Below are 14,092 nucleotides of genomic sequence, written 5' to 3'. Positions count from 1 at the left end.
TTATTTTTTAGCCACCTAATAATCTCAAAACTCTAGATTGCCTATTAAAATCTGACATCCCTTCCACAGCCAAAACAATCCTAGTTCGCCCACGGAGAATTCTTCACACTTGCACAAAGCGATTTAACGCAATAACATTTAAAAAGCAAGTAACCTGGTGATTACAATATCTCATTTCCCTTTAATGAAGGAGCATTTAAATGGTCGGCCCCGAGCATTATTCGGTCGCCAATTTTGGAACCAGTTTTAGAAATTATAGGGTCAGGTCCCAAGGCTGGGGTTAGTGTGGTTAGCGGCTGAAGGATGCAAGCCCTCAAGTTGCAATGCAACTTTGTATGATAATGTCTACACGACTGTTGATTGAAAAAAATAAATGTTGACTTGATTTGTATGTAGGTATGTAATTTAATTATTTATGTAATATTATTTTTTGTAATTACTTATATAGGTATGTTTAGTAGGTACACTTTGCTAGACGTTTACAGGATAATCCAGGTCTAAAATGTATATTTTATGTATGAGGTATTTTCTTTGATTAAACCGATAACATAGGTACCTACTGAAATTAAAATGGAATGTAACTTAAAAAGACATTGTGTTACGTTGTGTTATATTAAGTATATTGTAATGAACTTCGGCGACATGTATGCAGGTTTTTCAACTTAGGTATACACGGTGTGGCCTGTAACATGAGCAAAGAATTAAAACATAGATTGTACTTCTCAAACGGTGACACTTTTGTTCAACAACTTTTAAAAATTATGAAGTATTTAGACTCCCTATATTTTTCATACAAAATAAATATTATCTTCAATGGACGCCATCGCCACGCCATATTATTGATGATCAAACGAACTTACCAAGTGAAGTTCGATCACAATTATGTGAGCAACTTCATTCGACGCGATTTATGGTTTACATATTGTAGTTACGCCCCCACGCATCAGCCTTGCACGATTTTTTAAATTTTTTTTTTTTTTTTTTTTTTTTTTTATTATACTTAGACTGGCAACACTAAAAACTTGTTCCCACTCCCATCCCCGCTACGGCGTCATGGTAGCTCCGTTAACCGCCATTTTCAATCATTTTGTTTACAGCATAAATATTGAGAATTTATTTCATCATTTTTACTTATTTAAGTCGGGTAGGGTGACGTCAGTCAACAATATTTTTAAATATTGAGGGTGGGTTGTGATAAATCGCGTCGAATGAAGTTGCTCACATAATTGTGATCGAACTTCACTTGGTAAGTTCGTTTGATCATCAATTATATTTCGCAACTTCATTCTTTGCGATTTATGGTTTACATATTGTAGGATGTTCAGAGCACAAAATGTGAAATAATTCTCAAACACAGAGGAGATAAAATAAATAAAGTTACGAGATATAAAAATATCTCTTTAAAGGTAAGTATAGGTTATATAATCAAAACAAGATAATATTTATAATTTGTTATTTATTTATTTTTAATCATGTTCTTACATACATAATATAATTTTTTCTTTACAGGTTCTTCGAGAGAATTACCCGAGCAAACTGATTGCAATCATCTACAATTTCTTTATTATAAAACTTGGCAAAAACGCAAGAAGAATCACTCCAACCTGCAGTTTTGCGTATAACGTCTAGGCTAACACCCAATCTGTTGGCTGTAGAAGTGGCCGAATGCCTAGTACTATGGGCAGTGAATATTTTTGTGTCTACACCGCTTTTGTGAAGTGTGTCTTTAATCCAGTGACTCAATGTTTGTGATGATACTTTTGAGTGTGGTTTTTTATAGCTAATAAATAAAGTGTTGTTTTCTGAACTGCGAAGTGAAGTAGTTTTATTTATGTACGTCTGTAAACATCTAGCTGGACAAATTTCTGGTTTTTCATTAAAAAATGGAAGTCTTAACACCGGTTGTAAAGTATTTGGTCGAGACGTCTTTATTATATCAGGTATTTTAATAATTATTTCAGAAGCATAACTCATATCAATATTTTGCATTTGAATCAACGAGAAAGTTTGTACACGGTGTGCGGTAGCTAAAGCCAACAGAGTGAGTGTCTTTTTAGAGAGTGTTTCTAGATTTAGACCTTCATTAGGCCATTTTTGAGCTAGAAAGTTTAACACCATGCTTGGATCCCATGTCAAATTATATTTTGGTGCCGTAGGTCTCAATCTAAAAACACCCTTCATAAAACGCTTGATTTTTTCGTCATCAAGGGTTTTTCCTAGTAACAATGACAAAGCAGATCTATAATTATTAAGAGTGCCATACTTGGCACCTGAATCGAATATCTCAGCAAGAAAATTAATTACAACATCTACCGACGTATTTTCATAATCATATCCATTGTTTTTGCAAAAGGTAAGCCATGACTGTATACAACCATTATATTGTTTGTAAGTGCTATCGCTTAAAGAAGACAACATTATTTCTACAGACCTAGGGGTCAATGATCTCTTCAATAGTGCTTTCCTGATAATTTGGCGGCAACTAGTGACAGAGTCTTGTGAAGACTGTGGGTTGTTCTGAAAGGAGATTGCAACAAATAAATATTCGGATCAAAATGTATGGACTCTGAAACGGTTAATTGTTTAAATAATGGGAACCAAGGTTGTGTTGGCCAATTTGGAACAACTACAATGCCCTCTGCTCGGTCGTGTATAATTTTTTGAAGCATTTTTAAAATCAAAGCGAATGGAGGAAAAGCATAAAAATATAGTTGTCTCCAAGATATTGTAAAAGCGTCTATCTTCCAAGCGTCGGGATCATTTTTCCATGTGACATATTTGTGACATTTTGCATTACATCTACTGGCAAATAAATCTACTTCCGGTTCACCAAATAACTGTTTTATTTGATCATAAGCATAATTTCCTAATTCCCATTCGGTATCGCTAAATCTTTTACGGGATAATTCATCAGCTTGAATGTTTTCCTTCGTGTTTATGTATGAAGCAAAAACCATAATTTTACGATTTTCACACCACTGCCATAATTCTCTTGCAATTAAGTTTAAATGTTCGAATTGCACACTACCCATTCTATTTATACATGAAATGGCCGTGGTGTTGTCAATACGTAAGAGGATTTCGCAATCATACATATCATGAGCGAAAACCTTTAAGCCAAAATATGCTGCTTTCAATTCTAGCTCATTTATGTGACATAATCTTTCAGACTGCTTCCAATACCCGTGAGCTTCATTGCCATTGTTGTAAGCCCCCCATCCTGTAGTAGAAGCGTCAGAATAAATTTCAGTTTCAAATTGATTAAATCTAAAAGGGTTGAAATTACGATCTACGTGTCGTGCCCACCATAATAAATCAGAATGTAAGGTTTTTGGGATTGATATAACTGCATTGTAACTAGGGTTATTAAGTAAACATAAATATTTATGTCGTTCAAGTAATTTGGTGTACAACCAGGAAAATTGCAATGCAGGGCAAGCTGACGTAAGAAGACCAATAAGTTTTGCAAAGTCTCGTAATTTACACTTACTAACGTTCAGAAATGAATTGATATTTTCTCTAATTTTATTTATTTTTGATGAGGGTAATTTTAATTGCATATTTTCTGAATCGAATATAAATCCTAAAAATTTGCAACTGGTGCTAGGGATCAAGCTACTTTTTTCATAGTTAATTAGAAAACCAAGCTTCGTTAATGTAGATATTGTTAAATTTACGTTCTGTCTGCATTCATCATATGTTTTTCCTATACAGAGGGTATCATCTAAATAACAACAAGAGAGGTACTTCTCGCGTCTGAGGTATTCATATACTGGTTTTAGAATTTTTGTAAACACATACGGCGAGGACGATAACCCAAAACATAAACAATTAAATTCGTATAAAACATCATCTAACATGAATCGAAGATACTTTCTATGTGGTTTGTAAATGGGGATAAGATAATATGCATCTTTTAAATCAATCGTAGACATGTAACAATTATTCGTAATTAGTTTTGACGCTGTACGATAATCCTCCATTTTAAAATGGGTCGTTTTTACAAATTCATTTAGACGTTTTAAATTTAAAATAAATCTCTTACTACCGTCAGCTTTAGGTATTAAAAATACGCTAGATAGGAATTCGTCAGGGTGGTGTTCGCATATTGAAATTTCGTTTATTTGTAATAGTTTTTTAATAGCCATATTGTAATCAAATCTTTCTTGCTCTGATTTTGAATAAACTACAGGAGGATCTTGACAAATTGGATGAGATAAAAATGGTATCTTATAACCCTGTGTCCACGATAAAATAACAGGGTCATCAGTGATGTCAGACCAGGATTCAGTGAAGTGCTGCAAGCGGCCGGCGTATTTTACCTCATGGTCTATTGTCTCCGCTGGTATCTCCGAGGAGGTGTGCGCGAGCGTTCGCGCTGGCGCTCCCGGGCCCGGTAGCGGGTGTTGTACCTGTTGGAGGGCACCGGCGCGGGCCGCGCTGCTGCACGAGGCCGCCCCGCATCCGACTTGCTGTTGTAGTTCGTCATCTTCCGATACGGGGTGTTGTAGTTTAAATTTCCTTTATTTTGTTGATACCTATTTTTCTTTATGAAATTTGCTTTATTAAATGGATTATATGACTTCTGTGTATTTTTTAATGTATCTCCTGATTTTTGTACAGTCTGCGCAGCTTTCAGTTTCTCAGATACGTTCTCGCCAAATAAAAATTTGTCCCTTTCGGTATTAATTAAAGTATCCTTCAAATCAGTGTTTATAGCGGAAATCACAAAGTTTCTTCTCATTTTCGTCTCGGTAAAATGAGAGTCGCATAGAATACGACATGCGTCGCTAATAGGTTTTAGTATGGCAGGCGACGAAGACTTCTGTTTTATTAAAATATCCGTAGCCTGTGAGAGTGCCGACAACGCTAACGCTATCTGTTTTTGTCTAAGCATTAAAGAGGTGTCTCTTTTTATCAATGCATCAGGCAACGCCGCTTTTGCTTCGGCGTTTAAAATAGGAGGGACTAACAAAGTGCAATTGTCAGGTATTAGGTATTCTTCAGCTAACTTGTCTTTAACTTCTTTTTGTAATCCCTTGTTTAATACTTCCTGCCATCTACAAGCTACGTCCTTGTGAACACCTTTTCCCAACTGCGTATCCAATTTCGGAGCCTCGCCCAGTAAATTGAGGATATCCTCGTCCAATTCTATGTCCTCGAGCGAGGACGGTGCGGGCTCCGCGGTCTGCGCGGGCTGTGCGGGTTCGGTAGGTACGTACTGATCTGGTGCAGACGACGGGCCAGGTTGAGGAGATGTCGGACGTATAGGATCTCGGCTGGGTTGCGCTGCAGCTGTTTCCTCCTGGTGCGATGTCCCCGGTGCTGGTGAAGCAGACCTTTGACCCGTCGAGGCTCGACGTGAAGCACGTGGTTCAATATCCGCCGAAACGGACTCGTTTTCGCCTGTATCGAACAAAAACGTTCTTTAAAACGTGTATTTAGCTAAAAGCTTGTGTTTTGTAACAGAGATAACCCAGGATAGTTTCTCGCATTACATTAAAGCTTTTTACAAAGGCCATATATATGGTTTTTTAAATTACGACAGAGACTACCCAGGATAGTAGCTCGCATCGTTTTTTATAGCGTGACAGTAACAGCCCAAATTTAGCAGTACGCATCACTTTTTTAGTACCATGTGTTCTTTATAGACTTACCGCTGCTATCACTTTCCGACGAGTCGACCATTCTTATGCGGCGGCGTGACTTCTGCCAAAGTCTGCGCTCCAATTTTCTTATTTTCTTTCGAATATAGTCGTCGTCCTCGTCGTTGCTTCTGCGTTTCCTCTTCATAGTTACTGATGAAGTGTTGCGTGACGTGCGAAGGCTTGAGCACGGAACCGTTGAATGATTGAAAATGGCGGTTAACGGAGCTACCATGACGCCGTAGCGGGGATGGGAGTGGGAACAAGTTTTTAGTGTTGCCAGTCTAAGTATAATAAAAAAAAAAAAAAAAAAAAAAAAAAACTTTAAAAAATCGTGCAAGGCTGATGCGTGGGGGCGTAACTACAATATGTAAACCATAAATCGCAAAGAATGAAGTTGCGAAATATAATTGTGATTAACGTTGCTTGTCACGCCTTAAACATAACAAAATTCGCAATACATTGCGTCTTAGAATAAACTTTAAAGTGTAATAAAAATCAAACCACAAGTTATTTTTAAAAGTCGCTGAACATATGTTGGTCAGTATGAGGAGTACAGCCTACAGTTAAATTTTTTGCTCATGTTACAGGCCACACCCGGTATAAATTAAATAATTGCTTCATATCATTACCTTATACTTACATAGTTATACGAAAATCAATTTATCATCGCTTAATTCCCACAGCAGAGTTCAGTAAGGTCAAGTATTGTAAATTAAAAATTATAATACTTTTTACATTTAGATACTTTACATAATATATTTAAATATTTCAATACGCATGTATACCTAGAAAACATCGTAGAGGATTTTCTTTCTTAAAACAATATTATTCAATTAAGTAGATAATAAGCAAATTAAAAAAACTACAGTCGTGCGGCCCAAAAATAATATATGCTGACAAATTATTTTTAGGAATAGGTAGGTAATTTTCTTACCTACATGCCTTTTACCAAATTTCATTCATAAAATTACAAAAGTTTAACTGAGACAAAACGTATTACCATAAAAAAAATATTTTTGCATTGATACACAAACGCAAATATTTGTTAAAATTATCAACAATATCAGTGAAAAAAATGTCAATTTATTTTTCTCGACTAAATTGTAAAATTGATGAAACTCTATTAAATTGATTATATTTTTGTATTTTTTTATTCCGTTATTTAGCTCGTAGAGCCTGCACTGACCCCGGGCGTTCGTGTCGGAGGTTGCACGGGCACGGTTCGGCCGCGTCCTTGTATTGTTTTCGCGGGCCCATTGCGTGCACCCCGAATGAAATACGGCCGACAGTCCGACTACTTATTTTTGTTTTATTATTTTTTTAGGTCGTGTTACTTAATTTTATCAAGTCGCATGACTTATGAGAACCGGGACCACACGCGCGTCACATTAATTATGCGTGCGTTTACGTGGTAGTGCTAGACTCGAGATTAATGGGATTCCGATCTCGGATTCTAATTCGACTCGAGTCTTACTCGACCGGCTTACACTTTGCAGTTCAATAACATTTAAAAATATCTAATTAGGATCCTTTTCGAACTAATCAGAATGAAAGTTATGAGTCCTTGTAAATCCAATCTCGATAGACATCATGTGGTGTTCTCATTAGAATTCTAAACTCGAATCTGACAAATTGCGGGATGAGGTTTTTTTAAATATTATTTTGCGTGGGTACTTGTCGATTTTTTGTGCGCTTCCTGAAGGAAACATATCTTGTGAGTATTTGTCGATGGTCAGTGGCACTCAAGTTAATAATAATGCTCCCAAACTAGATCGGGTCGTCGACCCGGCGCGCGCGCTCCCGCCATAACGCGGGCCACTAAAATGACGCTTCGTGTTTTAACTTGGTAGAACAATGCTTTTTACGATTTGGTGTTATTGACGAATGAAATGCAAAACAGATTGTTCTCATTTTTAATTTGCTTTTTTTTTATAAAATTGTATGCAGTAAATACAATATTTAAGTAATTCTATATACTTAAAGGAAAATTGTCCATTGACATTTTATAAGTAGGTAGGTAGGTACTTACTTAACTAAAATGATATACAATTTTCAGTGCGAACTGTTTTTTTGTCTTATGGCAATTTTATAGATTTACTGTATCATCTTTGTATAAGGCAGTATAAATATTAATTATAAACATAGACATAATAATAAGCTAATTTAATAACTAAACCAGTTAATGTAACTCATTACACACGAAAATACGGCAGTAAAACCGTTACCTAAAAAATATTTTGACCATGTAAGCAACACAAATTATGCTACGTCAGCTTATTTTATAATGAAGTATTTTAATATCGCTAGTTTTCGCTACCATACCGGGGCACTAAATAATTCATGATTTGTAAGTAAATTTAAACGTATAAATATTACCTACCTTTTACGTTACCTAAAAAATATTTTGTCCATGTAAGCAACACAAATTATGCTACGTCAGCTTATTTTATAATGAAGTATTTTAATATGGCTAGTTTTCGCTACCATACCGGGGCACTAAATAATTCATGATTTGTAAGTAAATTTAAACGTATAAATATTTCGCTATCATATACCGGAGCACTAAATGTTTCATGATTTGTAAGTAAATTTAAAAGTGTAATAATTGCACAAAATAGTGGTATTACTAACATTTCTTAATAAGCGAGTTCACACTGTTATTATTGAACAAGTTGTTTAAACAAGAAACCAGTTTTATCGGTCTACAAATTAATTTAATTGCTTTAAAAAATTAGGCGGTTGCAATCTGTACAGAGTACAGATACTAAAGGTAACAATTTAAGTCAATTAATGTAATTATTTGATTTAAGTTTTTTTTTACTTAAAGATTTTTAAGATCGGTGTAAGTTTCACAAAAGGATCCAACCGATTACACTTGCACTACGCTGACATATAAACTTGTGGTGAACTGTGATGTGTAGTACGCCCGGCTACGGCGTAGCACTGACTTGGACGCGTAGCACATCTTATTCGATTTTCGTAGCATTGCCGCAGTGGATATCGGATCGGAAAATGGATTAAATTTATGCTCTTAGGCTGATAAGTTTTTATGGATGAATAAGCCTATTTATAAATACGTATCATTAAAGGGTCAACACATTCAATATTTTCGTAAACTAAAAAAGAATATATCCACAGAATATGTAATTTACAAACAGTTTCCAATTATTAGGAAAGCAAAAAAAAAGTTAATTACTGGATTACAGCTCCTAAAATAATTTCAAAATTAGTAATCAAACTTTTTTTGCGTTCCTGTAAATTTGTCCATGAGTAAAGTTAAATAAAATAGCTAGTTACCAGAAAATATAGAAATTTTCTGACTGGACTGATTTGAAGTGGCCAGTTGGCCATCCTAAAAAGTCTATTTGGGATGTAAAGTCACATTAAATACAGACCTATTTCCGTCAAATTAGACGCATCTGTTTTGATTAATGTAAAATAAGTAGAATTGTAAGATTGAGCTATTCATTTTTATGATATTATCATAATTAAAAAGTATTTTATATAAGTAAAATGTCAGAAATATATTTTTTTTAATTCGGAAACTTAAAATGCCAATTAAAATTTTATCAGATAATACCCTTATTTTAATTTAATATTTATTAATTTTAAGTTTATTTATAGTCTATTTTTATTCATTTGTATTGTTACGGAATTTACTTATTGTATGTTAAATAAATGATGATACCTATTCACGCTTAAAAGAAATTAAAGAAACTAAGTCACGTTATAATTAATTCAATTTATTGTACCTATTTTTAAAATATGTACGCATCTCTCGAATAGAAACAATGTGCTGAATATGTATGTAGTTGAAAAAAATAATCTCAACTATACAATCAATTTATGATGTAGAAGTTGTCAATTAATTCATACTTAAAACAATCTCATAAGCGCAAATAAAATCTTATTTATTTAATTGGTTACTTACTCACGCTATAAAACGTGCATTCATAAACGTTTAAGTAGGTGCGAATTAATAATGACCCATTCAAATTTAATTTTATTGTTTTATCGTCGATCAGAATTCTTTTATGGGGTCTAATTAGTTGAGGTCGACGTCAATGGCTTAAGATTATAAATGACACTCAAGTCTCAAATCTGTCGCATCAATAAAAGTCTGACGAGGGTCGTTCGTTTTATGTGCGTTTTATTGACACTTGAGCCGAGAAATCGGCCACTACCACCTGATAGCCCGTTCTTATTGGATTCCTACGAGATTCACGCACGGCCCATAGAGAAGCTTTCGGAAGCGCCATTTTAGCGCTTTTACTTTGAAGATCGACCTATATGGTATGCGGTCGAGTCAATGATTAATTATTGAAAGTTACATTTTATTTACAATTTTACATAGATAATTTATAATTTTAATTTTTAATAGACATCAATTTTGGAAGATTTTGTAATAGAGATTAAAAAAATTATTTTATGAGTTATTGTCTGAGACTGACCTGCTATGGCCATCCAAGGGTAGAAGGTGTGGTTGGTGGGTTGGTGCTGGACGGGTTGCGCGGCGGCCGCGGCGGCGCCCGGCAGCGAGCACTGGTTGCCCCACGGCAGCGCGCGGCCCGGGCTCGACGACTCGCTGTACCGAGCCTCCGGAGTGCACGCCGCGGGCCGCACGAGCGCGCCCAGCCCCGAGCCCCAGCCCTCCTTGCCGCCGTAACCGTTCTGCTGGTCCCCTCCGGTCTTCGAACAATCCGCTTTGGCGTACTGTTGCTCTCCCGCGTACAGCTTACATGCTGCCGCCACTGACGCATCGTAAGGGGAATCTTGCGGTCTCGGCTGGTGCAACCCGTGCGGCTGGGCGTACGTCAGACCCAGGGGAAACCCTCTGTACTGGTCTCCGCCGCCGCCCCCCTGGTGCACTCCGTGCGCCCCGTAAAAACCACCCTGCTCAAAGTAAGAGTTCATCTTCGCAATCACTATCGTCACTCAGTTAGAAACACTTATGTCATCGCCGTGATAACGCGACCTCCGCCAATGTCACTCCTAAAATCCGAAATTAATTTTCGATAATTTAATTGTCGTCGTTATACGCCTATACGTCACTCGAGCGTCATAATGGGCCTCGTTGGCGATAAACGAGTTGATGTGTGTTTACTTTTTACGATTATTTTACGACTCGGTAGCGCGTGCCGCGGGTTTTACGAGTTTTTAAGAGGTTGTGACAGCGAGCGCGATCACGTGGTGGGTGCTTTATTTTGGAGCGTGCGAGACGCGGGAGGCGTGCGTCGCGAGCGAAGTTTCGGGCCGTGTTTGAGCGAGCGAGCGTTCACTGTAGCGGCGCGACCCGGCTCTCGCAAGCTACTGACTGAAGCGCCGGCGAGCCACGCCGCCGCGCCTGCCTTCCGAGCGAGCCGCGACCAACACCGTATATTGCGCCGTCCCCTTTTCGCTAATGACTATTAAATATTATCAGTTACGCTCTCTTTTCCCTTTCTTATCACTCCTACTGAACGCACGTGGCCGCTTGAAAAACTATAGCGCTTTTATTGATTGCAACCTATTATTATAGCCATCAACATATAAAAATAAATGTTTAGGTTGTAACTAACAAGTATCGAGCGAGCCACTATAAATCATAAGAGCGGAAGCTGTAACCAAAGTGGCTACTTAAGTTTATTTGACTTTTATTCTCCTAAACACCGACCCAAGCACTTAAGTGACTTTACTACTGTCGAGTAGCCGCAAAAGTCGTAAACTCATAAAGGTACAATTAGTGAAACGGGTAGTAAAGAAAAGATTTTACAACCACTTCTCGGTCGGGCCACAATGAGCGCGCAGTATCGTAACAAGGTGCTGAATAGAGTGAGAAGTCGTAAAGATGATTATTATTTCTTCTACTACCTGTTTTTACGAGTGAATGCGCTGTTACGCTCGCGCGAGTGGCATTTTGACTCGCGCGAGCGAGAGAGATTGTTATCTGTGAACCGCTTAGACGCGCGGTCGGGGCTCGTGGAAATGTAGTCGTCTCTGTCTGTCGTGGCGCGTGCAGCGTAGGGCGCACTATCGAAGGGTAAACAATAGCGCATTATCGCTACAGCACTCGGCGCGTCCAAATGAAGTCATCAAACGAATAAATGGCGGTACGCGGCCTGCTCAGAGACTCGCATTTTTATTGCAGTCACCTTTTAAACAAATATTTGCCGATAAAAAGGACGGGATGTGCAGCGGGGATTTTTTCAAGCCGGTAATTGGTCACTTTACTATGATTACATCTATGTAGGGCTGCCATCCGTCCGGGTTTCCCCGGATTTGTCCTAGTTTGGAGGCCGTCCGGGGGGTTTTCAAAAAGTGTCCGGGGAAAACCCAGACACTTTATGTGAGGAAACACCTTATTGAATTTAATTATTTACCGGCATTATTGTGTACAAAGTAGATAAAAACGGTATAAATTCACGTCCAGGGGAAAATGCGATTTACGCCAAATGTCCGGGTTTTTTAAAGTCTTTGTCCGGGTTCGGCGAATTTAGAGGTGGCAGCCCTATGGCATGAGCAGCCGGTCTTGGCCATGGCATGAGCTGGTCTATTGAGACATGCCAAACGCTACTGTAATATGGAATATGAAAGAGCTTAACTACAGAAAATGTCCTCCATACTTATGTCCTTCTTAGTTTGGTTAAAGAAAAAACCGGACAAGTGCGAGTCGGACTCGCCCACCGAGGGTTCCGTACTTTTTAGTATTTATTGTTATAGCGGCAACAGAAATACATCATCTGTGAAAATTACAACTAGCTATCACGGTTCATGAGATACGGCCTGATGGTGACGGACGGACGGACAGCGGAGTTTTAGTAATAGGGTCCAGTTTTACCCTTTGGGTACGGAACCCTAAAAAAGCAGGCACATAATAGGTAATTTGCTCTGGCGGCAACGGCTTGTCTCAATAAGTGTTGAATTATTTATTTAAATGCCCAAAAAGGCTACGCGTATTTTATTTAATTCACTGAACCTGCAACTATTAAGGCACGAATACCTTTTAAATGGCAAAATGCCATTTAAATGGCCTTTGTATAATTAATGTACCTACTTATTGACCTAGCCATAGATATACCTACATTTTTTGCTGTTCACTAAAATTTATTGCAAGGTGTGTGGCGCTAACTTTAGACTGTCCAGTTAGGTAAGTACCTACTACAAAAACGCACTATGGCATCTGAACTATGTATATGGTCATAAAAACCGCTCAGCGATCTTTTCCTAACTGTATAAGTGCTAATCTTATCTTTAAAATGTTTTGACGTGTAATGTATCCGTGCATTTACGAAATAAAGAAATATGAAATATGAAATATAAACTATTAAGCTTCCTATAGGTATAAACTATTATTTTCTTCCAATATTGAGAGGTTTTTGATGTTTTACTTAAGAGGAAAGAGGATGGCCGCTTCTCGATATACGTAAACGTAGTCCCCATTTTCCTCTCTGGATATTGACATTATGGAAAATACTTTTACATAATTTGATTTTAATTAACCATAGCTACGTTTGACTTTTTCGATTTTGTGATTATTGTAAAAATTGGGAGCGAAAAACAGATTTCATACAATTTTTTTAGCCACATATTTTAACTAAGGTACCTACTTATAGATTTTGTGAAGTTAGGGCTTGTAGAGTTAGAAGCTTGGCTCTACAAGAGATCTGATAACTTTTTGACAGTGCGAGCCGTATGGTTTCGTCTTGGCAACATTTTACATGAAAATGTTTTTGGTGGGATTTCACTTCCTTTTGTAAGTTGCTCATGACAATCTTCCATCTCCTAATTTAAAGGGTTAGGGGTGATGTACTATCTAAAAACCTGAAATACTTACATAAATCTGGGGGCATCTTTTATACCATCTTTTTGACTGATTTCCCATACAAATTTCAAACCCCTTTTCCCCCTAACACCTTTTTTCACCCCCTTTAACCCTAACAAAAACTACTCTAACAAAAACTATCTACATACCAAATTTCAACTAAATCGATTCAGCGGTTATTGATTCCCCATACAAAATTCCAGCCCTTAGGGGCAAAAAATTACATTATATTTTTTTATTGTTTGTGTACCAAGACTATCTTACATACCAAATTTCAGCTTCCTAGGATTTCAAGAAGTACCCTAAAGATTTTGATGATCAACAGCGAGTCAGTGACGAAATCGGGGTTTTTTAGATATGAATAAAATCTAAAGTATAAGAGCTATGCAATTGAAATTTTTATGCCTAACAAGTCCACTATTGACATCATATCCCGAGAGTTTTGCTTATCTGGTATAATCCAAACCCAAGTTATGAGGGATAAAAAAAAACGACGAAGTACCTAATTCGAGAAAAGGTAGATAGTGCCCTTGCGCTTCGCTTTGCTCGTCTTGACGGGGGCACTAATATCCAGAGAGAAAAATAAGGACTATGTTTACACGAAAAGGCGATTTCGCACGGGTCCTCCACTTTCGTCTTAATT

At 37.3% G+C, this 14,092-nt stretch overlaps 1 protein-coding gene across 1 annotated transcript in view; it reads right to left on the bottom strand.

Annotated features, from left to right (window-relative positions):
* The window catches only part of LOC134806023 (homeotic protein ultrabithorax), a 210,180-nt gene extending 199,023 nt beyond the window's left edge, over positions 1-11,157 (bottom strand). Inside the window, exon 1 of the mRNA XM_063779231.1 lies at positions 10,100-11,157. Coding sequence (XP_063635301.1) covers positions 10,100-10,562 — 463 coding nt within the window. The 5' untranslated portion in view covers positions 10,563-11,157. The remainder of the gene's footprint in view (positions 1-10,099) is intronic.
* Between the last annotated feature and the right edge of the window lie 2,935 nt (positions 11,158-14,092).

This window comes from Cydia splendana, chromosome 2 (assembly GCF_910591565.1).
Source record: "Cydia splendana chromosome 2, ilCydSple1.2, whole genome shotgun sequence".
NCBI lineage: Eukaryota > Metazoa > Arthropoda > Insecta > Lepidoptera > Tortricidae > Cydia > Cydia splendana.
This window is presented reverse-complemented; position numbering and strand designations above follow the sequence as displayed.